At 39.9% G+C, this 24671-nt stretch overlaps 2 protein-coding genes and 1 long non-coding RNA gene across 5 annotated transcripts in view; 2 read left to right on the forward strand and 1 right to left on the reverse strand.

Moving 5' to 3' along the window:
- Positions 1-24671, reverse strand: part of LOC111321866 (uncharacterized) — a 30940-nt gene that overhangs the window by 3167 nt on the left and 3102 nt on the right. Inside the window, exons 1-14 of one of the 3 annotated variants that reach the window (XM_088735857.1) lie at positions 24313-24465; positions 16696-16872; positions 7199-7229; positions 6802-6918; positions 6156-6285; positions 5976-6041; positions 4645-4710; positions 4068-4249; positions 3317-3375; positions 2099-2172; positions 1471-1581; positions 1103-1149; positions 800-1004; positions 353-417 (exon numbers count right to left, since the gene is read on the reverse strand). In XM_088735857.1, the coding sequence (XP_088591983.1) occupies positions 353-417; positions 800-1004; positions 1103-1149; positions 1471-1581; positions 2099-2172; positions 3317-3375; positions 4068-4249; positions 4645-4710; positions 5976-6041; positions 6156-6285; positions 6802-6918; positions 7199-7229; positions 16696-16872; positions 24313-24331 (1349 nt within the window). In that variant the 5' untranslated portion in view covers positions 24332-24465. Of the gene's footprint in view, positions 1-352; positions 418-799; positions 1005-1102; positions 1150-1470; positions 1582-2098; positions 2173-3316; positions 3376-4067; positions 4250-4644; positions 4711-5975; positions 6042-6155; positions 6286-6801; positions 6919-7198; positions 7230-16695; positions 16873-21032; positions 21173-24312; positions 24466-24671 lie in introns of those variants that run through there. The other 2 variants (XM_088735858.1, XM_022924854.2) reach the window with 2 other exon arrangements.
- On the forward strand, positions 8423-11957 carry LOC148722093 (uncharacterized). Its single transcript, XM_088736085.1, has 2 exons — positions 8423-8926; positions 10920-11957. The coding sequence occupies exons 1-2, from the start codon at positions 8423-8425 to the stop codon at positions 11604-11606; spliced, it is 1191 nt and encodes a 396-aa protein (XP_088592211.1). The 3' UTR covers positions 11607-11957.
- Positions 19333-23327, forward strand: LOC148722094 (uncharacterized). Its single transcript, XR_015992425.1, has 3 exons — positions 19333-19652; positions 21038-21125; positions 22988-23327. It is a non-coding gene; the product is annotated as an uncharacterized LOC148722094 (long non-coding RNA).

Consider the following 24671-nt stretch of genomic DNA (forward strand, 5'->3'; position numbering starts at 1 on the left):
AGTGATCATTCGTCCGTTATAGCAAAACATTTGTTGTAATTAACGGATTGATGGATTAATGATTTCACTTGAATTTTTTTTGTCCTGTCGTGTAAGAATCGTGCCCGAGATTAGATTTAACTCACTTTGATTTAACTGCAGTCTATCCGTACAATGAACAAAAAGTTCATGAACCATTGAAAGACTGTTCAGTTATCAGTGGTAAACTCAACTTTAAAGCCATTAGTTCAATAACAAACGATTCTCCGCTGCGAAACTTTTTCATGCAACCTTCTCATAACATTTTCTTTTCTGTGATTAAAAAGGGTAGCAATATTGATCTCCATAGATGTGCTTAAATCAAGAGACTTACTTTTCATGAGACTCAAGAAACCAAGTAAATTTCCTTGCTATAGTTTCGTTTATTCCCAAAAGATCCTGTAAATGTTTAGAGTCAACAAAAATGATTAATAATGTCAATAATGGCATTATAGGACCGAGTCAATGGTGGATCTGAGGAGGGGGGCGTTCGGGGGTTCCGAAGGGGTCCCCCCCATACTCATTCTTTGTAAACTATATAATTTGGATATATCAACAAAGTTGAAATGGTAAATTGGCCACCGTAACGATTACAAAAGCTGATGTTTCGAGCGTTAGCCCTTCGTCGGAGCGAAGAAACGTCAGCTTTTGTAATCGTTACGGTGGCCAATTTACCATTTCAACTTTGTTGATATATCCAAATTATTTCGTTACTCCCACCGACGCAGCCCCAAACAGTTTCTTTCGAAACTATCAGCCTTTATTCCTTTGTAAACTATACCTGTGCATAAGGTCCTGCGCATGCGCATCCTCCGCGAGCCTGGATGCCATAAAGATCGTTGAGTAGTACAGAAACAAAATTGTGATGCAAAATCTTTCCACTGTCTGGATGATGTATCAGCATAGAAAATATTGGCAGGCGACGAGCATTCTCGTTCCCCAAAATTGTTATGTTTGGATTTTTTCCCCAAACTTGAAAGGCATTTCTACGTAGAAATGTAAATGGTAAGCAAATAAGGTGTGTTAGCAATTGAACAAGCTTTTGTTAACAATTTACTCCTGACCAGTTTAAGTTTTTATCTACCTGCATAATTCTTCTTCTCTGTCTTCAATAGTCTTTATCCCCACAGACTGCAATAAAAAATAAAACAGCTTGTTAGGTTCATTCAAAAATGTCTTATAAATGCAGGATGTTTGACTATACTTCCATTTTAAACTGAGGTGAGTGCATCACTGCTCATTTTACTTCCTCCTCGTTGATGTGCGCTGTAACTTCATCTTCAACTTCTATCTCGTGGTTTGACGGAAATCTTGATGAACAGTGCATTATGATACATTAATTAGAACGAATCATCCTGGTCTTTCGTCATGTTGTCGCTCTGACAGAACCTATACTGTGCCCTGGCTAGAAGCGTACCATTCGTTATCGACATAACAGCGTTTATATCATACCTCTTTAAGTTGAAAGACCATACCAGCCCGTATTGACTCTACTATGGCTGGTGTTCCACCTTCTTCTCTCTCTTCAATGTCTTTTAAATACAAATGCGTATCACGTGTCACCTGTAGTAAATAGCAGAAAAACTGTAATGTCAGTGAGGGATTCCTGAACGGTGGCTGCAATAGACATAAGAAAAGGGAAAGATGTAGCAGTATTTAAAATACTTGAGGAGAGATATAGCTAGGTCGAGGTGTTGTGACAAAATGATCAGGCACGTAACCGGCAGCTTTTTTCAATGGGAGATGGTTTCTACTAGACGGTTATATAATGTCGAGAGGTCTGGGTGCAAGATCTAGCCGAGCCAGTGTTTTCCAATGCCTTACTTCACTCTTACAAAGCCTCTCCAACCGGGAATACAAATGGATATTAGCAAGCTATTAGGAAAACTAACGTCATCCTAGGGGTAACCTGCAATATATTAGCGTTCGATCCAAGGAGAGGCAAAGCTAAATGGGACCGATTGGAAATAGATCACTGCGCCCAGTGACTTCCTTGTCAGGTCGCCATTACTTTTTCCAGACCAACATCATATACACGTAATCTGACATGTTTTACAAAGCATGATGTATGTTAACTTACAAAGAGAACCGTTCCTCCTCCACATCCACCGGGCACAGGATTTCGAAAGAGCCTTTTTTTAGCAATTAGTAAGCCTGAAGGAAAACGTATTTTCCTGTGTGAAACAGTGTTCAGTACAATATTGACGAACTTGAACAAGAATCAGTGTAGACAATTTTTGTTTTCAAATTTTCTTGTACATATCCTTTTTTGCAGTATTACCAAAATTATGCTACCTAGCATCGAAGATGTCTGGTTAAAAAGGGGACTGCAAAAACGGTGAAATCTTGCTCACTTAAAGTGTACCTAAACCCCAAATTTTTTTTCGCTTAACGAAATAAGCGTACTTTTTGGAGTATTTCTGTGAAAATTTTTTTTTATTTGCTCAAATCTTCAATTTTCTGTGCCCAGTCAAAATACGGAAAATCGGCCGCCATCTTGGCCCACGACCTAGTTTAAAGAGAAATGGTTCTAGCGGGTAATGTGACGTCAAATCGAGAACACGAAAGTCTACATTTCGCACATTTTCACTTGTTTGGGAAAGTTGTAGTCGATATTGTCCGAAAATATGTCGACTGAGTGTGTTGTAGGAGGATGTAGCAACGTGCGAAATTTGCAAGAGGGCATCGCGCTTCATACATTCCTCATACAACACACCTAATCGGCATATTTCGGACAACCTTCCTAAACAAGTGAAAGTGTGTGAAATGCAGACTTTCGTGTTCTCGATTTGACGTCACATTACCCGCTAGAACCATTCCTCTTTAAACTCGGTCGTGGGCCAAGATGGCCGCCGATTTTCCGTATTTTGACTGGGCACAGTAAATTGAAGATTTGAGAAAATAAAAAAATTTTTGCACAGAAATACTCCAAAAAGTACGCTGATTTCGTTAAGCGAAAAAAAAATTTGGGGTTTAGGTGCACTTTAAAAACTGCTATTGTTTTACACAGGCCTAGCCAGTTATTAACATTTTGTTGTCAGTGCGATTACTCCGAGGAGAGTTACGTATGCAAATATGACCAGCCCGATCAAGGGAAATGAGAAATAAATTCCATCTTATTCCGAAATAATTTTTTAAGTTAATGTTTTGCTAAATGATGATTAGCACAGTTAAGTTTAGTTAGTTTCCTGTAATGCAATTGGTTATTTTTTCCTAAGTGACCCTGATAATAACAATGAAATGCAATGCCCTATAAGCAACCGACACAAGACAGTGTTGTTGCATGGAATAGTTTTACCTGGAGTTCCAGGTCCCCCTACAAATTTGTGAGGAGACAGAAAGACGGCATCTTTGTACCTAAAATAAGAAAAGTACTATTTACTTAACGAATCCCAACTTTTCACTATGCGTTCATTGTTTGCAGGGATTAAAATTAAATATCGTTGAAATAGGAATCAAAGTGTTTGTTTGTTATTATTTCCCTCGTTCTCACTGGAAGATAAGGCTCCTTTATTGTACCACAATCTAAACAGAGCTCCTACTTCAATTTAATTTAATTTAATTTATTAGATTCGCCGACAGGCAGGGACACCGCAACAGCTTGGGCCAATTACTGCGGGCCCAGTAAACAACCCACCCATCCCATCCCAGGGAAGGACATCCATCACACAGTAATCTCGTGCGTGGGAAATTAACGTCTCCATCTTCATCTCCATATCTCATCTAGGGCACTCCTCAATTCACTTGCAGAACTCAACAATTGGTGCCTCTAGCCGTGGATTGAATTGTTGTTCACCATGCGAAAAACACAGAGTGTCGTCAATATCCAGAAGAGCAGCTTTAAACCCGCAAAGAAGTCTGTGATAAAAATTGCACTCTGCAATCAGTTAAAAATACATGTGGAACCTGCACGTAATCATTAAGAACAAAACGTGCGGATTTTAGTCGGTCAGGTGAATCAGTTTTCACTTTGTAGAAGTTAATTAGATAGGTGTCATTTAGACATGGTAACTTTTTCAAAGCATGTGATTAGCGATGACCTTCCTCACCCGGTGAGTGTTGGGTTCATGTCAATTTTGAGATATGGACCTGCCGAGGCGTAATCCCAGAATGACAAGGCACCATATTTATGACACAGTTCAGCCACCGCTACAGTGTCTGTTAGGATCCCAGTGACATTAGAGGCAGCTGAAAACGCCACGTACATATTGTATTCTGCTAAGCGATATTTCTATAATCGGATAAAAGGAAATATGCATTATAATTGCTAAAAGCAATAATCTGAGAAAAAACAAACTTATCACAATTAGGAACCAATGAAAACCGTCAAGAAGAATGGCGCGCGAAGTTGTGAGTGATCAGGTCGCCGTTGCTTTTAGTTTGGCATCTGATTAATCGATTGAGAAATCACAGAACAAAGCAAAACAAACCAAGGCAGCGTGTAATAACTTAAGGTCATTGATTCCTCAGTATTGCACTGCGCATCCTTTACTATGCATAAAAATCACGTAATCAGGCGAATAAGCGCACGTGGGAACAATTAAGGAAAGTTTAAAAAAAATTGCTCTACAACTCTTTTTTTGGGAATCATCCTAAAGTTTTTAGTTAAGAGCCGTATATTATTACCCTAAGTTGTGCTTCAAGCATCTTCATATTGACTGTGCCTTGGTCATTATCATGTATTCTGATGATCTAGAATGAAAGAACAATAAATAATAGACGACATTATAAAGATAGAAAGTTCTTGAACGGTCCTGAGATGATGGCCACTGCGTAAAACAATTCATCAGTGGAAGATGGCCATACCGTTAGTAAATGTAAAAGCCACTCCTGAGATAATAATTATATTTAACAATTATATTATTCGCCTCAGGTTCGGTGAATATCGTCGAATAATCCCCGAGACTTCGTCTCGGGGATTATTCGACAATATTCACCGAACCTGAGGCGAAGAAACAGAGAAATTTCTAAAATCATAACATTTTTAGTAACATTTATTAACATTTTATTTTAACATTTTATATAAACCGCGTGGAGCGGTTTCTATAGCGTCATATAAGGAACCGCTCGACCAATCAGATAGCTGGAAACTCTTTGCTTAGCTCTGAAATTATACTAAAATACATATATCTTATTAACCAAGCGCGAGGGCCGTACTGAGAGAATATCGGCCCGAGGTCTTGACAGTACGGACCGAGCGCAGCGAGGTCCGTACAAAAAAGACCGAGAGCCGATATTCTTCCAGTACGGTCCCGAGCGAGCTTGATTAATAAGAGATTTATTACACGACTGAAGTTCAAAGGGACACAAGTGCGGTATCATTCGGAACCATTCGGGACAGTGCCCGGTCCAATACTGAGAGAATATTGACCGGCCATAGAGCATTTTGATTGGTTGATTTTAGTTATAGGCCCTCTGACTTCCCGAGTCGTGTAATAAATGATATTATATGACTTCACATTCTTTTTTATCGTAAATAAAGGGGGTAAGTTTCTAAAGAAACTGCGTCGGTGGGAGTAACAAGGTAAGGAGGTTCTATCAACTAAGCTGAAATTATGAATTGGCCACTGTAAAGGATTAAAAAGCTGACGAATTGAGTGGTAGCCCTTTGTCAGAGAAAATGGAGGAATTGTGAGTGGTGTGTGTATATATATGCAGGAAGTGCAGCTACGCTATTGGTGGGAACATGGTGACGAGATAAACAAGAATGAATTGGTAGAATGAAAAGCGTTCGTTGATACCCATGGGATTAAGAGTGCCGATTTCAAAGATGAACTTTTGTTCAAGAGTTTGGCGGCTTTCAGAGCTACCTAAATGTAAGGAAAGGCCGCAGATTGCCATATGCTGCTTAGAATTATCAGGTAAATTTAAGTGTCTAGCGACTGGTTATGATACGTCCTTGTCACTCCTTTCTACGTCGCGACTATTCTTTTTTCTTACGACAAGAATAAAATTACCCTCGCTCCTGTTTCTTTCCACGGTAAGATATTTGAGTGATGTTCAAACGGACCCACAAACACTACCTGTTTGAAAGAAAAGATCGAAATGCTCGAGAAAGTGGCCGAAAATGAATGCCAAGTGACATCTTTCATTCAAACGGAAATACACAAATCGAAAATGTGCAGGTAGATACTCACGGTTTTGTCAACCACTTTTCCTGTTAACTGTAGAGCATGGATTAATTTATGAATAGCCCCAGTAGCTCCACTACCTGTAAACACAACTACATCCTCCTGTCCGGAATTGACGCACTTTTTGATGATTTCCCTGCAATAGTTATCATCATATGGCTCATTAGCCGTTGTTATATTTTTAACGACGTAAAAAGGTGTGATAGCGACTCACAGTATTATTTAAATTCAACGTGCTCCAGTTCGTATTTCTAGAAACGATCAGGGCAGTTTCGGACTCCTCTATTTGTTTTAGCTATTCGATAGCTATATTTAAAGGAATGTTAAAGTTTCCGGATTTCCGATTACTTCCCTAAGCAGTTTCCTCCTTATGCAGTTCGTAATTGTTTTTCCTTAAGTATGCTTTGCTTTCTCTCACTAACTTCTAAGACAATCCGCACTCAGCAAAGCCAACGTTTCTGAGCGTTCGCGGTTTCCCTTGCTTGTAATGCTTAATGAAGGATCTTTATTAAGATGGTTTTGCACCGCAAAAGCGTTACGTTTATTGCCCTTGCTCAGTCTTAAGCAGCCGTTGACGTTGCGTAGGCTTGGAGAAAGAAGTCCAACAAGTAAAGAAGTGTAACACTTTTATCGTCTTTGCTGACTGACTTACCGTGCTTCCTGTCTAAATCTTGTTGTTTGTCGTGACGTCACACTCGTAGTTGTGTGCGTGTTGGCGTAAAAAGGATAAACAAACTCCCTGATGTACCTTTCGATAAATCGAAGGGGCCTGGTGACAAGTAATAAACGTGAAATCAATTTAACCAAGTACAACGAGGAGAGAAGTACAAAGATTTAAAAGCCTCGTTTACTGTGATTCTGCCACAGAAAATGTCGATCTAATCCTCTTTACTACAGATGTCTTACATGCTCTCCGTTCTCTAATCAAGCACTCGCTTTATTTAGTCACCAAAAGTCAACCGTAAAGTCTTCCACATCCAGAATGTTATTCTCACCCACAGCTGTTACGATGATATTTTCTATAACTGAGCGAAATGTTTATAACTTACTTCCCAGACGCGGTGTAATCACAATAGATAACTGATGAGAGAAACAAAATGTAGCGAAGATATTAGGGATTACGTTTATTGCTACTAAAAATTTGAAAAATTAACAACATTCTATTTCGTAAGTCATGCAGATCAGGCACTTAAAGACATGGTAGACATGGTAGACCTTCGCGGGCAAATTATTTATTTATATACACATATATATATATATATATATATATATATATATATATATACACATATATATATATATATATATATATATATATAAACAGACTAGGAGACTAGGAGAAGTCGTGGCTGTGAAAAAGTGCTCGATGCGGGTTTCAGAGCGTTTCAATAGTGGTTATAAATTAATGACAGGAAGATCGTTTCACCATTACTCTGAGTTTCACGCTGCTTGCGCTGCGATCGTCAGACGGTTTATTATCGATGGAAAACATACCGTGCTATAAAGTCAAGTTATAAATCGAAATTATAGTTAAAATAATAGGAAGCAATTAAGAAGACAAAAGGACTGTTTCTATTGGTTTCGCAAGTAGAACTTGTTTCATGGCGGCACTTGGAAATTAGTTCTGATCGTTTGTTTAATGAAGTGGATTTGTCCGCGGTGGTAATGAGGAATTTTTCGGCAAGGCAAAGGTTGCATGTTCTTGAATTTCCTTTGGAAGATGCGGCTTTGTGGATTGTCGACCAATGAATGGAGTAGGGAGTGTTGGTGCTGTTAAGTTCCAAAATGTATTTGGATAGCCCGGTGCTGGTAGCGTAGGCTTTCTTTCGGAATGAGAAGGAATGCTGCGTGTATCTTTGTTTAAAAGAATTTTCTGTTAGGCCGATGTAGTTTTTGCCCGTTTGGTCTTTGTTTGTGGTGACTTAAGCCTTGTAAATTAAGGAGGACCACCAAAGTCAGCTACAGTTGTATGGACAACATGGATTCTATTATAAGGAGGCACAATCAGAAAATCCTGACCCCCCCCCCCCCGCTCGACCAGCCAAGACCGCAAGTGCAACTTGCAAGCCTGTCCCTTACAGAACAACTGCCTCGCTTACAGAACAACCACTAGACCCTTTCGAAACAGTTCTGTAGTGCGAAGTTTTCATTTTATTTTCCTATACAATTGATTACAAAGCTCCATGATTGTAGAGCACTCTCCGATTCGAGGATAAAGTTTTTTACGTTTCTGTACGCTCCACAAGTTGAGCACTCTATTATCACGAGTCGACATGGAAAAGTTTAATTTTAACTGCTCAACCAAGAACATACCAATACCGACTAGCAAGGAATACCTGAAAAGGCTGATTGAAATGACGGAGAAGCTTATCAACAGAATGCGCTGGCGCGCCTACCACTTCCTTAATCCATCATCAGTATCCGGCCACCGCGAAACATCCGGTTTTAACTCAAAGAAAACACCACCGCAAGTGCCTGAGCTTAATGAATTCGAAGCTAAGATGACTAACCTGATCCGAAACATCGAATTCAAAGCTCCCCGCCCTTCCGAATTCCAGAAAAAATTATCAGAGCACGTCGATTCCATCAACAAGGGCAGTAACCTGTATCTACCAGCAGACAAAACCACGAATTTCTACAAGATGAATGCCAACGATTATAAATCACTGCTGGATAAAAACATAGACAAGGAGTACAAGAAAGCCCCCGCTAAAGCAGAAACACATATTAACACCGAAGCGAAAGATTTCACCCAAACCCTAAAGATAGACGATAGAGTTGAAATGTTGGCACCTATATATATTTATTTTCATGTCAAACTAAGCATTACTATTTTATCGATATTTTCATAGAAAAATTTTGGTAAAATATTGAAAACGCACGCGAACTATTTGCAAAAACGTAATTTCGGACTGAATTATTTGACCCGGCAAAGTGTGAATAGCCAATTAGAAGATGTCAATAAAAATGACTTCCGAAGGGTTTCTTGCGGCAAAACAACCTGGCCTTTGATTTCAATCGCATAAAAATATCTAGATTTCGGTTGCACGACGTGCTATGTTTCTATGTTTAAATCTAGAATGTGAATAGAGAAAGATAAAAAGGAGAAGAGTCTATAGGTGGAAGTAAAAAAGAAGCCTGGCTGTCAGCACAAAAAAGTATAGAAATTAGGCGCGGAATGGTGGAAGAATGTACTGAAACGGATAAAGGCTCGTGGTTTGTCTTCGTTGCTCACACTCAATGAGCAACCATTAAGTTCTGCCACGAAGTGCTAAAGCCGCTTTTAAGCTGACAGAAATCAAAATTGTCTTTCGGAAGAATTGAACTAAAGGTCTGTTACGGGTAACTGTTGGATAGTTATCCACGAAAAATGTTTTTGCTAAGAGAACTGGAACTGTGCAGAAGTTATTTTGTGCGGTCAGATTTGATATGCGATTAATGCGCCCAAAGAAACATCGTCCATTTCCGATTGTCGCACCTCATTCGGTTTACGATTAGATAGAGCTAAAACGAAGTACCTTTTTCCGATTGGTGCATTTCATAACCTTTCCATTGATATATAGCTTATGATAGTTATGCTTCAAATAGCGCGTTAAAAAATCTTTTCGCGAAGGATACCCGTGAAGGTCTACCGTATCCTTAAGGTTACTTCCCACCTTCGAGGATGTCATTCGGGAAAAAATTCGTACGCGCACTGATTTCAAGAAAACCCTAACAAACTATACACGGCATCAAAAGAAAGTTTAATAAATGCATCAATCTTTGAATGCTGTCCTTCAGTAACATTTTGGGTAAAACAATAAAAACACTAATGTGGCCTTGAATTACTGTAAAATATTGTAAAATATTGTAGAAGTATTCCCTCTTTACGGATGATGTTAGTGATCTTGTGGTCTAGCCATTCGGAGATGTAGGGGATCTTCAGGTATGACCATTTTTTCTTTTCTGTGTTGCCGGAGGGAAATTCCGTTTAGGCGCAGGATTTCGTCAAACGCACCTTGATGTTTTGCGTTTGTAGTTTGTGTGGAGCATCGGTCATGAATACGTTTCCACTCGTTGCGTATGAAGTTGGTCTTGGTTTTCTTGGGAATAGCCGATCGGTGGTGTACGAACAATGGTTTTTTAGCGTTTTTGCTGTAAAACTCAAAGGAGCTTTTGCCGTCTTTAGAGATGGTAACTTCGAAGTCTAGCAAAACATCAAGGTGCGTTTGACGAAATCCTGCACCTAAATGGATACTCAGAAAGCTAAATACACCACACAAAACAACCCCTGAACCGTAGCGAATACTCTCTCCCTCCCAACACAGGAAAGAAAAAATAGTTATACCTAGCCTGAAGATCCCCTACATCTCCGAACGGCTAGACTACAAGATCACTAACATCTTCCGTAAAGAGGGAACACCCGGTATACGCATCGCACACAAGTCATACACCCTCAAAAACTCCCTCTCTCACAAAATCACCGAGCGTACATGCACAAGAGACAATTGCCCCATCGCACATACCAACCTGTGTCTGTTGAGAATGCAAAAATATCTGCGGTACGCAGTTTAGCAGATATTTGTTTTCTGCACATTCTTACACGGTTAATTAGGTGTGTCATAGCGTTTGTCCTTCGTTATTTTAAGGGTGTCAAGTAGTTTGCATGCGGTTATATAAGTGTCTCGTTCATTCGTATTCATCCTTCGGGTCTGTGAACGCCTACAACCCACAGTTTTAATTTTAGTGTTCACTATGTCCAACGAGCGGCAGCAGCGATCTTCGTTTTAGACCGTTTCCGTTAATGAATACTCAGCCTCTGCAATCAGCCCTTCTATTGCTGGGTTAATTAAGGCTTCCGTTGCCGAGTCTATCGATGCTTTAACCGATAACCTTACGCAGGTTATCGAGGATCGTCTTGGCGGTTTTGCCAAGCGGTTTTCTGAAGAGAATAGTTCCACTGTTGAGCTTGCCGTTATGAAGGCCCGTCGAGAAAGTTATACCTGTAAGAGAAAAGGAAACCAACAGCAGCTGGACCATGCAGTTCAAGTGCTGGACAAATTTGACGAGGCATCCGACGCTTTGAGAGCAGAATCGTACGACAAGGTTAAGGCCGCCTTAGACTCAGGTACTGAGGTCGTTTCTAAGAGGATAAAGGTGATTAAAATGGCCGGTAAGAACGAGTTTGGCTGGTCAACGGTCAATGAGTATCTTTCGGACGAGCTGGCTTCAGACTCTGATGACGAGAAGAGGATGTTTAGGGCGGAGAGAAGGGCCGAGAGAAAAACTAAGAAAAGGCGTCGTCGTTTCCGTCCCGTGGATCGGAAAGAATCTGCGTCTCCTACTTCTACCCCTTCTTATTCTCGTTCAGGACCTCCCTATTCAGTGAGTGGTCAGTCTAATCGAAGGGTTTATAGCTCTTCGCAGCGTTTGGGGCCTTGTTTTAAGATAAGTAGTCGACTTTGCTTTCCACTTTAGACTCGCTTTGTTTCACCTTCGGGTTTATGGCGTTTAACTCAGGCCGTACCCAATATTCTCCAGTATTTGTTGGCTATTTTTGTGTCTTATTTTCTAATTACTTCCGGTAAGTGCAGAATGCAAAAATATCTGCGGTACGCAGTTTAGCAGATATTTGTTTTCTGCACATTCTTACACGGTTAATTAGGTGTGTCATAGTGTCTGTCCTTCGGTATTTTAGTGGTGTCAAGTAGTTTGCATGCGGTTATATAAGTGTCTCGTTCATTCGTATTCATCCTTCGGGTCTGTGAACGCCTACAACCCACAGTTTCGTTTTATTTCATGTTTCGCTCGTTTTAGCTAATCAGGTCGCTTAATATATTTTTTGCTCTTTATTTTTATAGTGCGGGAAAGTCGGCCACTTGAATGCTTTTTGTTCCAAGCCGTCCGAGTCTTCAACGGCCAACCCTCGCCGCGTATGACTACGGATGAGGGGGAAGACTCGCATTCTCTCGTTCAGTGTGATTTTCCCTCCATTGGTTTTTCAGAGGAATTTTGTGCCGGCAATGCGTGTGCAGGAGTTGAGGGCCGTTTAAAGTCCTCCGTCGGTTTTTGGGCGTCCGCCTTAGATGCTCCTCAGTTTGTTCTCGATACCATTTCGCAGGGCTATCGGATTCCTTTAGCCAGTTATCCAGCCCCGTGTTTTTTACATAATAATTTGTCAGCTCTTAGGCATCCTGACTTTGTTGTTCATGCAACTTCAGAGCTTTTGGACAATGGCTGTATTACGGAGCATCGAGAGCCACCTTTTTGCGTTAACCCTTTGACAGTGGCGGAGGGCAAGAAGCTTCGCTTAGTAATTGATCTTAGGCATGTTAATTGCCACCTCGTTCGTTTTAAGTTTAAGTTTAAGTTTAAGTACGAGAACCTTAGCTCTGTGTCACAGGTTCTTCATGAAGGGCACTGGTTCATTACCTGGGATCTCAAATCTGGATACCACCATGTTGATATTTCTCCAGACCAGCAAAAGTACCTAGGTTTTGCCTGGCGCTTTTACGGCGTACTTTGGTATTTCACTTTCGTTGTTTTACCCTTCGGTCTCAGTAGCGCCTGTTTTTGTTTTACCAAATTGTTGCGCCCGTTGGTTAAGCGCTGGCGATCTATGGGTCATAACTCTTTTTTTTTTTACCTTGTAGTCAGCCGGAGAAGTTGTGTGCTTTCGCAGCAGCTTTTATTCAGCGGAAGGATCTTGTCTCTTCCGGTCTCCTTGTTAACGAGAAGTCCCAAGCTTAAGCACCTTTTGGATTCTGTCATCCAGAGCAGGTCATCGTCCTATCGCGAATTAGCCAGGATTGCCGGTTCCATTATTTCATTGGCGGTCGGTCCTATTTCCCGTCTTCTGACTAGGCAGATGTACTTAGCTATAGAGTCTAGGTCAGCTTGGTATCACGTTTTTCTCTTTCCTCCTGCTCTACTAGAGGAATTGAAGTTTTGGTTTTGTAACTTTGAATCTTTTAATGGTTACTGCATTCGGCCCTCTTTTGATTCATCAACCGTTGTGTTTTCCGACGCGAGCGACGGAGCTTTCGGAGGCTTTTCCGCCTCCCTGGACGGCACTGTTGCCAGCGGTATGTTCACTATCGACGATTTTGGTCAAAGTTCTACTTTTCGCGAGCTGAAAGCTATTTATTATGTCTTGATTTCGTTTGTTGAGCACCTCAAGCACAGGCGGGTTAAGATTTTTACCGACAATCAGAATACCGCCAGGATAGTTTCCGTTGGCAGCTCTAAGGTCCATCTTCAGTCGGTGGTTCTGAGCATTTTTCGTTTTTGTTTTTTGCACGGTATTGCCTTGGAAGCGCAGTGGATTCCAGGGTCACTCAACGAGAGAGCTGATATCCTAAGACGGTTCGTCGATAAGGATGATTGGCGTATTAATCCCTCCGTGTTTCGACTTGTAGATGCCAAATGGGGTCCCCACACGATTGAACGTTTCGCTTCCTTTCATAACGCTCAGCTTCCGCGTTTTAACTCCATGTTTGCAGCTCCTGGTTGTTCCGCTGTCGATGCCCTGGCGCAGGATTGGAGAGGGGAGAACAACTAGGTTTGCCCTCCGGTGGGTCTCAGTTGTGGACGCCGTTAGATAGCTCTTGGCCTGTTCCGGTAGCGGGACCTTGATTATTCCTGAATGGCCATCGGCCTATTTTTGGCCTCTTTTACGTGACGGACCTTCTCGATTTAAGTCATTCGTCAGGGACATTTTAGTACTTCCTGCCATTAAGGACCTTATTTTGGAGGGCCCAGGTGAGAGGCAGGTCTATCAGTCTCGCCCGTCCGTTTTTCACGGTTGCCCAGAATTTAGAATGTTGGCTTTGCGTATGGATTTCGGGTGAGTTTTTGGTACCGTCGCGATAGTAGTTTAAGCCTGATTTGGCGTATTTTAGCTAGCCTGAATTGGCATATTTTGAGCTTGGATTAGCATATTTTGAGCACTGTTGACGTGCTTTGAGTTAAGGTGATCTCGTTGCACGTGTTTGCGCCTCCTTCGGTATTTATCGAAGAAATCGTTTGATTTTCACGATATTTAACTTTTCTTTTAGATGTGCTGAGTTCCGGGATTTGGCTTGAAGCAGCCTCGTTGTCCGATTCTTCTTTGAGTGAGATGGTTCCAGGCCTTATTGATCTGCAATTAGATGCCAAGGCTCCGTCCACAGTGCTAAAGTACAAATCTGGCTGGTTACGGTGGCGCCGGTGGGCTCTGTCCAAGTTGGGTGTTCTCGTAGTTCCGACAAAACCTCTGCATATCGCATTGTTTATCTCTGAGCTAGCTAAACGTTCTTCCGAGAATAGCTTCGGTGTATCTCCTGTAGAATCTGCTATTTATGCTATTAAGTGGGGCCACGCAATGGCTGGTATTGAGGCTTGCCCTGTTAGCCATCCTTTAGTAAAGTTTGCTTTAGAAGGCGCCAAAAGAAGGCTCGCCCGACCTGTTCAGCTTAAGGAGCCGCTGTCGGTTAGTACCGTACAGGCGATAGCTGCCCATTTTGCCTCAAGCACTTCGCTTTCCGATCTTCGTTTTTGATTTATTCTTTTGGTTGGTTTTGCCGGCTTTTTTCGCATTGCTGTGAAACGACCGTGTGAAAGAACAACTCAGAAGCGTAAACTCATCCGTAAACAAACATGTCGCCGTATGTCAAGGCAAGGATTACAAAGGCATTGAAGTCAAAATCATTACATTGGAGAACGACCCGGTAAACCTCTACTTATTTGAAGCGTTTTACATGAGGAAAAACAAACCTACACTTAACTCCCGAGAGGAATGTATTGAATTCTTGGACCTATTGTTCTAACGCCTCCCATATCACACTGGATCCTCTCACAGTGATACAAGCTCATTAGCTCATTAGTATAGTGACACTTTTCTCCCTTTTATTCGGCCCTCTCGGAATATTTAATCTTATCCGTCCCTGATGATGCCGTTGAGCGACGAAAGCTCGGACTTCTACAATATTTTACAGTAATTCAAGGCCACATTAGCGTTTTGTACTGTTTTAATAAATGCAGTTTTAGGCAATTTTTTCATTTAGAGAGTGTCAAGAGCCATTAAGGCGTAAAACGAATGAGGGTATCGGATCCCGCACCACGAGCAAAATGGCTGCAGTCTTATTCACAAGTCATCAATCAACAAAAGTGTGTCAAGCTTTTCCGATATTCTGATTGGTTTTCTAGATATCCGCATCTAAAGTTAGAGTAGCGTAAAATATGCGAAAGGTCTTGCGTAAATGGACACCACGCACAAAAAATACTTCAAATATAAAAATCTCCTGACACACACTTTCGTTCTCCGGATTTCGTTCTTCTTATCCCTGGAATGTTTTGGCGAAATTTCACGAAAATCGGTCAAATCTACATACCCTATAAATTTGCTCAAAGTGGATGTATTTTTCTCAAAACCAAATGCGAGATTTTAGCTCCTAAAGGTTTGTAAACAACTAGTGCCACACCAGGTCAATATCTCGCCTCCTGAAACCGCGAACCAATGGGAAGGCGGAACCCTACTGGCGTTAATGGCAATTGATGAAGATTTTCCCGGGAAAAGTATCGCATGGCAGTCACGTTTTTTTTTTCATTTTGCTCCGTCGTTGAGTAATGGGCAAAGTTGGCAAAGGAAAAACCCGCGGCAAAAAAGGTAAAGCTGGAGAAACTGCTGAAAAGCAAAGCAGCGAATCGACAGACAGCTTAAGGGATGGATGCCCTTAACGCCGAAATGAGTTCCCTCGAGTAGGTTTATTCATGATTTCATTTGATTCGAGGCGATTGCTTATGTTTTTGTGTCAAGGTCGGTACTTGCTTATTGAAAGGAAACTTCGTTTTTAACCTCATGTACGACAAATGTAGATTTGATGGCGACTTCTTTGTTCGTAATTTGGATGTCAGCATGGAGAGGAATGCCAGGACTGTTTTTTTTCCTGACAAAATGCTGCCATTTCTCTCTTCTTTAAGCCTGTTTTTTCTCTTTCCTTTCCCAAGGACTCCTCTCTACTTTTGATTTCTGTTTTTTTTTTTTTACCATTAAAAAAGACTTCCACTATCAGAGAACTTCCACGTGTGAATTTGTCAAGTGCGTGATGGAAACAAAGTATGAAAATAACATGAAAATCCCGCTAATGTTCTTCCAAGGGGGTTCGCCCCTTTACGAGATTATAACACCTTCCTGATTTATTAATTTTTATTTGAAAATACATTTTTCTAAGTAAGTCGGACGCTTTTTGAGATGTTTAAATTTTTCTGTTGGTAAACGTTAGGTAAAATTTCTAACTTCAATCCAGTCCAATAAAAGAAAAAACGATTTTTTCGGCCTCTCAAGGTGGAAAGTAACTTAAAATAATTCAGGGATTTGTGAACATGAATTTCAGCTGATGTTTCCTGTTATATATAACGTCCTACATGTTTATCATACTACATGTGGGCTCTCACTTTCACAAAGGCTGGCGTCATGACGAGCCATACCCAATTTCCAAAATTTCGAGAATCTCCGTTAACGCACAAAAAAGTCATCTAAAAAAACGCTTACTTTCAACTTAAAAATATCTGCGTCCTCGTACCATACCTCTTCTTTGCCCATAAGGTCCTTCAAAACTTGTCTTGCCCCCGATGACATTTTCGTCAACAAACTCGAAGATTGGCAACATGGCTTCTTCAACAGCAACTTGCTTGTCCCCTCTGTCTTTGTAATTTTGAAATGAAGCAGCGTTTTCTTGACGAGCCGCCTGGTCTGATTCAGTACCTTGGGGGTAAAAACACAAATGTTTGCGATTGAGAGCTGATATCTTTGCGTCAGGCAGTAAAAATGAGAACCATTTTGATTGAAAGCTAAAAATGGAAAGCATGAAGCAGTTATACTGAGCAAAAAATAAAAACTAACACCAAAGTCTTCAAGCATGTGACGGTCAAGAGGAGGCGAGAAGTGTTGAGCCAATTTCAACAAACTACAAGTGTGCGAAAACATACGAACATAGATTTTTACCTTTGATAGGTCATCGATTCAAGACTCTGCCAGAGATGAAGGTCAAGCCTTACTAAAAAGCTGTTAGATGATTGGAGTTGTAAGAATGCTAATTTACTTTTAGGAGATCATATTATAGTACGCAGGTAAAACCTCCTATCATTCTACTCAGTCAGTACTGCATAGTTCGTTTTCAACTAAATGACGTAAAAACGATGAAATGGAACGAATAAATTTTTCCCCTGCAGATGATTTTCAATTAAAAAAATAATCCTTGCAGGTGAATCGCAATTATTGAAATTGCAGAAGAGAAGCTTGACAATAATTGAAGCTTCTGTGGGAGTCGATCTCGTGCCTCTCACATACTTGGTTAGGCGCTACTTCCTACTTAGCTACGAAAGCACGTTTTGGAAGCGTGGACCTGTGCATCGACGCCTGAATTTTGGGAGGATCATTTCTTTACTTAACTGATGTAAACACATTGGTTTGGAAGCTACCTTGCGTGCCATCTACAGTTGAGTGTTAGCTCGATCAGATTGAGGTTAAACTTGCAGAGGCAAAGAACTTTCAAGATATCTTTCGAATCTTTTGACTTTCCTAACTGAAAAGATGTAATCTCACCAATACGTCTGTCTAAAGGAACGTCTGTTGAATCAATGGCAGCTCAGTATAGTTTTAAGCCAATTTTGAAATGTCGATGAAATGTCTTCGCGTGAGGCACGACTAATTTGCTCTCATTTCGTCGGTGCTGCAGAAAAACTTAAAATTAAATTATGCTGGCGTTCTTTTGTTTAAACAACAAATATATGAAAATACATATATATGAACTGCGGTTATGAAACGTATATGTGCACGATCCTTCGCTGTAAAGCACTATTTAAGCAATAGTGAAAATCAGGTCTGATTTTCACTATTGCTTAAATAGTGCTTTACTGCGAAGGATCGTGCACATATACGTTCTTTTGTTTGTTTGTTTATTTTCTTTTGTATTTTTGTTTGTCTTTGTTTTACGGAGATGCGAATCGTCATTACCACCTTGCCCTTAAAGTTTCAGAATCCATTGTAATTTTTAAATCTTTTTCAAAATCCGGGATGATATAATGGAGATATGGAGACACGGGTGCAAGTGTAGATATAAGTGCTCAACGTCTGTTGAAACAGTCTCAGTTCATGCGGGCGCCAAATCTACCGCAAGAAAATGGCACATTTGGTAGATAAAGAGGTAACCTTTTTATCTTTCAGCTTACAGTAAAATTGCAATAAATTTAGTCTATGTGAGGCATAATCTTTTCGGCTTTAATTTCGCGAGAGAAAGAGATGTACAGGCTTAAAAAAGTGGTATATAACTTTGTAATTTGTTTGGAATTGTCTTTTGATATAAACATGATGACTTAGTTTTGCATAACTTATTTATTTCAAATTTAATTATATCTTTTCTTTCCTTTTTCTGTTTATCAGAGAGGGCTTATGAATATGGAAGAAACGGAAATTTTAACGGAATCATGGATAAAATCTTACATCACAATCGGGATACCAGCATTTCTTCAATTCGCTTTGAGGCTATTGATTTCTAAGTACCCAACTACCCCCCAAAGGCCACAATTTAATCACGATATAATCCTATTGTGAAAAAATTTAATCGAAATGATATTTGTGTATCGTGATGACAGCTTAATTGAACAACTTAGAGAATTACTCTCCACGTTAAGTGACCTCTAAGAACAATACTAATTTAGCGCTTGTTTCACCCTACAACTCAGTATTTCTCATCGGCGAAATTATGCTATAGAACCGGCGATATGAGTTAATTTTGATCAGGCTAAGAAAAGCTCTAAATTCTCTTGTAAAATACTTACATGGACGTCTAAGTATAGGTCGAACCGGATGAGTAAAAGATCTCACTGCCTCGATACATGTGTTCATGAGCAGATGCAATTAAGCTCTAAAGCCACTCAGATAAATTAAAGTACTTACGCTTTGAGTTAATTCAAACCGGTAAGGAAAAGAATCCCATTATGTACTCGGAGCTTACTTATGCCTTCAATGCCCTTTTTGCTTTAGCTCAAGTGAAAATCTAATTAACACCTCTAAAGTGTTTATTTTGTTTGTGGCAAAGGTAAGTGTTTTGTAACTAAAACTACAATGAAGTAATTCGAATGAAAACTAAGTACATAATCCTCACAATAAACTTGAACAAGACTTTTGACACAAGAGCCGCCGAGAAAAACGGTATGATTATCAGAGAAAATGCAGTTGAAATGGCCTTATGAAATGATCTTTGTTCATTCATTTCAATCAGGTCGATCAACATGTGACTGTTACTGACATATGATAATGAGATGGTGAAACTACCAATGACAATTTCAACTGAAAGACTGATGAGTGGCGCTCTAAACCTTGCGGCCACTGTCAACGGTCAAAGGAATAATAGTCATTGTACTCCACTCTTCTTTGGTGTAATCTTTTTGATTTGTCACAAGATTTGTGTGAGCTGAGGTTTACCACTGAAGTTACCACCTAGTTCGTCGTCGCCGGAAGTCTAAGCCCGAATCAAAAAAGCGGTAAGTTTCCTTACTTCAGTCAAGAGCCTTTTGTGTAGAGCCATGTGTAATGTAAACAGTCTTTCACTTAGCAAAAGTTGTGGGCTTCAGAGTGGAATAAAGTACCCCATCAGAGTTATGTTTTTAAAGAACATTTAGCCAAGGAATGTACATTCTTATGGAATTTTGGACAGCTGAAGCAAAGTTAGCGCCGCTTACGCGGTTGCAACATTATCGCAAAAGCTAAATATCTTTGTGATAAAATAAGTGACTGCAATCACACACTGTGTGATAGTGTCTCCTGCAACAGAACGAATTTATTCTGAATAGTCTGTGATTTGGTTATCTCCTGTTTCTTACCATCACCCACCGTACATCAGCTGAAGGGAACTTTTGTAGAGTACAAACAGATGATGTAACGAGGTGGAAAAGAGACAAGCAGAAGCAAATTATATTCGTACTTGAAACAGAACAATTTCTGTTATTCGCGCAATTTGCAATCGATTGCTTCTCAGCAGTTCCCGTTTGACTTGAAAGCTATAACTAAAGTTGCCTTTGGTAATGATCGTTTTGCAGCTCTTGTAATCTGCGCACATGTTAGTCTCTAAGTGATCATCTTAATTCACTCAACTCTTTGTATATTAAACAACTCACTCGTGGGTTCTCCAGAAATCTAAGTTATAACTTAAATGCCCTATTATGAGTTCATCATAGTGACGGTTTTTTCATTTTGCCTTCAGCAAATTTAAATTACTGTCTCGCAGTCACCAAGAAAAGTTGCATTACCCGATTTCCATGAAATGGAGTATTATCGACGGTTTTCCGGAACTTCTTAACCATTTTCTTGAGTGCGTTTGTTGGAGCATCTCGATCATAAAGCCAAGTTATGACTTAAATTTCAAAAGTATATCGAAGGGAGCAATGCCTCTGTACGCATGTCTCAAGGGGGAGACAGACCGAAGAAGCATCCGGTCGGGCGTCAGAGAATTCATTAATAATTTGTGTTGTTTGTTCTTTTAGTTTAACGTAATTCATCTTGCTCTAAACTTGCTATTAGCCGACAGTTTAAACCCTTCTCTTAAACTACTCAAAAATAATTGCATGTCCGAACTGAATGCGGTCGTCACACCTGACCTGGTTTTGTTATCGCATATCCGATCGGGAACAGATTTCACTCAACATTACAAAGCGGCTTTCAAACGGAGGACTTTCTATTGCGGAAAAATGCTTAATCGGAGTAGCATCATTCAAGCCCTTATAAATTTGATTTAATACAACCCGTAAACTATCCCAAGCTATAAAGTTACATTGCGTTGATTCGCATAGGGTGTTAAGTAAAGTCTCATGACTGCTAAATTAAAAAAAGACTGAAAACTTTAACTAAGACATATTATTACTTACATCAGGCGAGAGCAGTCAAAGTAAAGTTATTGACGCCAGGGTGGATTGGCAGAAGACAAAAAAATTTCAACTGATATGGATATAAATTTTCCGGTAAGATTCAAACAGAGACAACCCAAGGGATAGATAGTCACGTACAAGTGAGATTTATTTCAAAATAATTGACCTTTCATCCAATTGACAATGCAGTGACATGTCATTTACTGTGTAATGTGAGTAACGAGCTATTTCTATTTCCTACTAAGAAAAATTTGAGCGAAATTAGAGCCAACGTTTTGCTATCTATTCAGCATTGTGGATTTTTTCATCAGCTCTCCATCCTAGTGTCGTGCCTTTCAGCAAGGTTATCACTGTAAACGTATAATGTTGATGTTAATTTTAGAATAAGTGTCATCAATGCCCGAATAGTTTGGCATATGGTCAAACAAAAATTTACCCATGATCAGCAAGTCAGGTTCCACGATGATGCTTTTGCATCATACTGCCCATCCTGATTTTTCCGCGTAATTCAGCCATCCTTTCTTTCTGTTTGTGTCAATTAATAATAATAATAATAATTATTATTATTATTATTATAATTATAATAATAATAACTTCTATTTCTATAGCGCTCTTATCCTATGTCCAAAGCGCTTTACAACACTGTGCGGGGGACTTTACCAGACTGCCAGTGGCAGTTTACAATCAAAAAAGGCGAATTTTTCACAGATGCCCCCAATTCCCAGTAAAAAGGCCAGACCACATCACAGTAATCTCGTGATGTGAGTTCTTTAACGTCCCCTGCCGATTCAACCCTAATTTCCTGTCGATTTTTATCTGAGAATATTCCCTCAATAAAATGCTGGAGCTCTTTCCCTTGCCCTATCCAGTTCCCCTCCATCTGGAAAAAAATCTCTAGCTCACTTCTGGGGGTTCTAAGCCTGAGGGTTTCAGGCAAAATTCCTAATATTTTATAATTAAGGAGAATGTCTTGCTGAAATGTTCTTTCTACATCATACCTTCACCAATGTCATTATAGAGTGACAAGAAATGGAAAACATCCCAACTTCACGGTTGGTGTACCTTAAAGCTGCATTTATGAGTATGGGTAGACCTTTCCGTCAGAGCCCTTTCGTCTCTAAACAACTTCATGATATAGCGGCTTCTATAACAGCGTAATGGAATACAACGTAAATGTTTCCAATTTTTGTTTGCGTAAAAGATTAAAATTGACCGGCTACTTGTCCTCCTTTCCTCGTTTCAAAAATGACGAAAGTTGAAAAATGACGAAAGTTGTAGAAAGCACACCGGATAACAAAGGGAAATTAACAAGCTACCATCCCCTCACGTTTTCACTAACTTGCTCGTCAGTTATAGTAGATTCAAGAATCTTTTCCTCCTATGATTTTCTTGTTTCGACGTACATATCCCTATTCGTTGCTAATGCAACTGACTTGTTAAAGAATGTAACAGACGCAATCTCTGTCTGATTAATGACTTCTGGTTTAAGGGACTGAATTTTCAAGTCCAACGGACGTAAGAAGTCTTCGTGCCGAGTGGCACTGCAAATCACTTTGCAGGAGATTTATCATGGACGGTGAATTTTTTCCCAGGTGTTCATCCTGTCACACACTAATTAACTCTCTTTTTATTGTCATACACCTACTCCTGAGAACAAAGCAACGGTTATGTCAACTTAATGAGTTTTTTCTTAAGAACAGAGAGATTTTGTTCTAACTGTTTCCACTCTTGTTTTCACTGGAAGCCGACATTTCTCCGCTCGTAATATTGATTTTGGAAATGTACTGAGAGCTCAATTAGGAGCAGAGCTCGATAATAAAAGAAAGAAAGGGATGACAACTCTAATATCATCCTCTTTTAATCTTGAATCCACAGGCGAAGAATGTATCAAACACTGAGAATATGATAACGTTTTAGTAATTTCGTTGCAATTTTTTCTGTTTTAATCATATCAGCAAAGTTTACTCCGACCGGGCCAGTTTTCAGTACAGTAAGCAAGAACAAGCGAATCCATCGAGTTTTACTCTGCTGGAGGACTCTGGAGAGGTCCAAGGCTTCACCGACTACAATGCGATGTAAATTGGCCACAGCCGGCAATTTTTGTTTACCTCTAATATTAATGTTTTGCGACAAAGTTTAGATTTTTCCTCGAGTCTACCATATATTGGAAAATAAACTTGCTAGATAAAAAAGTACTACCTTTTCTCTGTTGTCCTCCTTCACGATCACACAATTTATAGGATGCTTTTTTATCTCTGCAGGTCTGATAAAAAAAGCTTCATTACCTGCAGTTTCATTTTTCCCAATTCTTACTTGCAAAATACGAACCAGCAATACTGAATAAAAAGTTCATCAAAACTCGTAACTAATTTAATTAAAATAATGCTCAATCTATGGCTTCTTAAACTGACAACTTTTCTAATCTTGTTCGTTCTTTTTTATTAAAATATCTTTTTAATTTCCACACAATCGTATTTTCAAATTGCATCACCTCCGGTTTGCTCTATTTAACAAACTCTTCTCAGCCGGATTTTAAACTCGTTTCTCGAAGCCATCTAATCAGAGTTGTCCTGAATGAACAAATTAACAAAGGACACAAACACAATTCGAATATTGAAAATATCGAATCCCTTAAGTAATCGGTACAAATCTCCAGAAACCTGTTTGGCTTGACCGAATCATTCTATTCCAGAACTCTCGTTTTGAAACAACAACTAGTTAGTCAGTTTAACTAAATTTCCAAACGATGTATGACAAGGTATTACTCTATGAAACCTGAAAATGGTTCTCGTTCATCGGAGCAGCAGACATCAGTCACTTAATCTAATCATCTGATTCTGATCGTGACTGTGAACGCAGTTACTTCTCCAAAATTAAATTTGTACAAGAAACACAATTTTGTCAAGTGGTAACGTTGATGAATTTGATGCAGCCTTCTTTTCGGTTGCTAGCTCCAACACAAGCTGGTAGACTTGGTTTGGTTGGAATCAGTTTTAACTAAAATAGGTAATATATCCAACCATATACCACTGAATCTTTTATTTTCATGGTAACAACAACGGTTTTCACCAAATTATGGGAAAACCCGGCAGTGTGTCCGCATGAAACACAAAATTTCACTTAACTAAGAACCAGCTTAAAAACGATAGCGTCCTAGACCCACCATAGATATTTGACATTTCTTAACTTTTTAACTAAAAAATGCTTCACAGAAGTTGTATTTTTTGGACCTCTTATAAACCTACTTAACCGAAAAATGGTCCCAAATTAGAATTCTTACCACGCCCGAATGACTCCATGCCTGTCACAGCCTCGACCAAAGGGAAAGACTCCAAATGTAAGTGTACGGAGAGCAGACGCTCGTCTCTCAGGATGTGCAACACTCGACACTAAGCTTACTTAGGATATATCAACAAAGTTGAAATGGTAACTTGGCCACCGTAACGATTACAAAAGCTGACGTTTCGAGCGTTAGCCCTTCGTCGGAGCGAATAACGAAGGGCAAATTCGCTCCGACGAAGGGCTAACGCTCGAAACGTCAGCTTTTGTAATCGTTACGGTGGCCAAGTTACCACTTCAACTTTGTTGATATATCCAAATTATTTCGTTACTCCCACCGACGCAGCCCCAAACAGTTTC

Source organism: Stylophora pistillata, chromosome 10 (genome assembly GCF_964205215.1).
Source record: "Stylophora pistillata chromosome 10, jaStyPist1.2, whole genome shotgun sequence".
Classification (NCBI taxonomy): Eukaryota; Metazoa; Cnidaria; class Anthozoa; order Scleractinia; family Pocilloporidae; genus Stylophora; species Stylophora pistillata.

Coding starts and splice junctions, on each gene's coding strand:
- LOC148722093 (XM_088736085.1), top strand. CDS start 8,423: ATGGAAAAGTTTAATTTTAACTGCTCAACCAAGAACATACCAATACCG. Junction 8,927..10,919: donor CCCTAAAGATAGACGATAGA/GTTGAAATGTTG, acceptor TCTTCGTTTTAG/ACCGTTTCCGTTAATGAATA.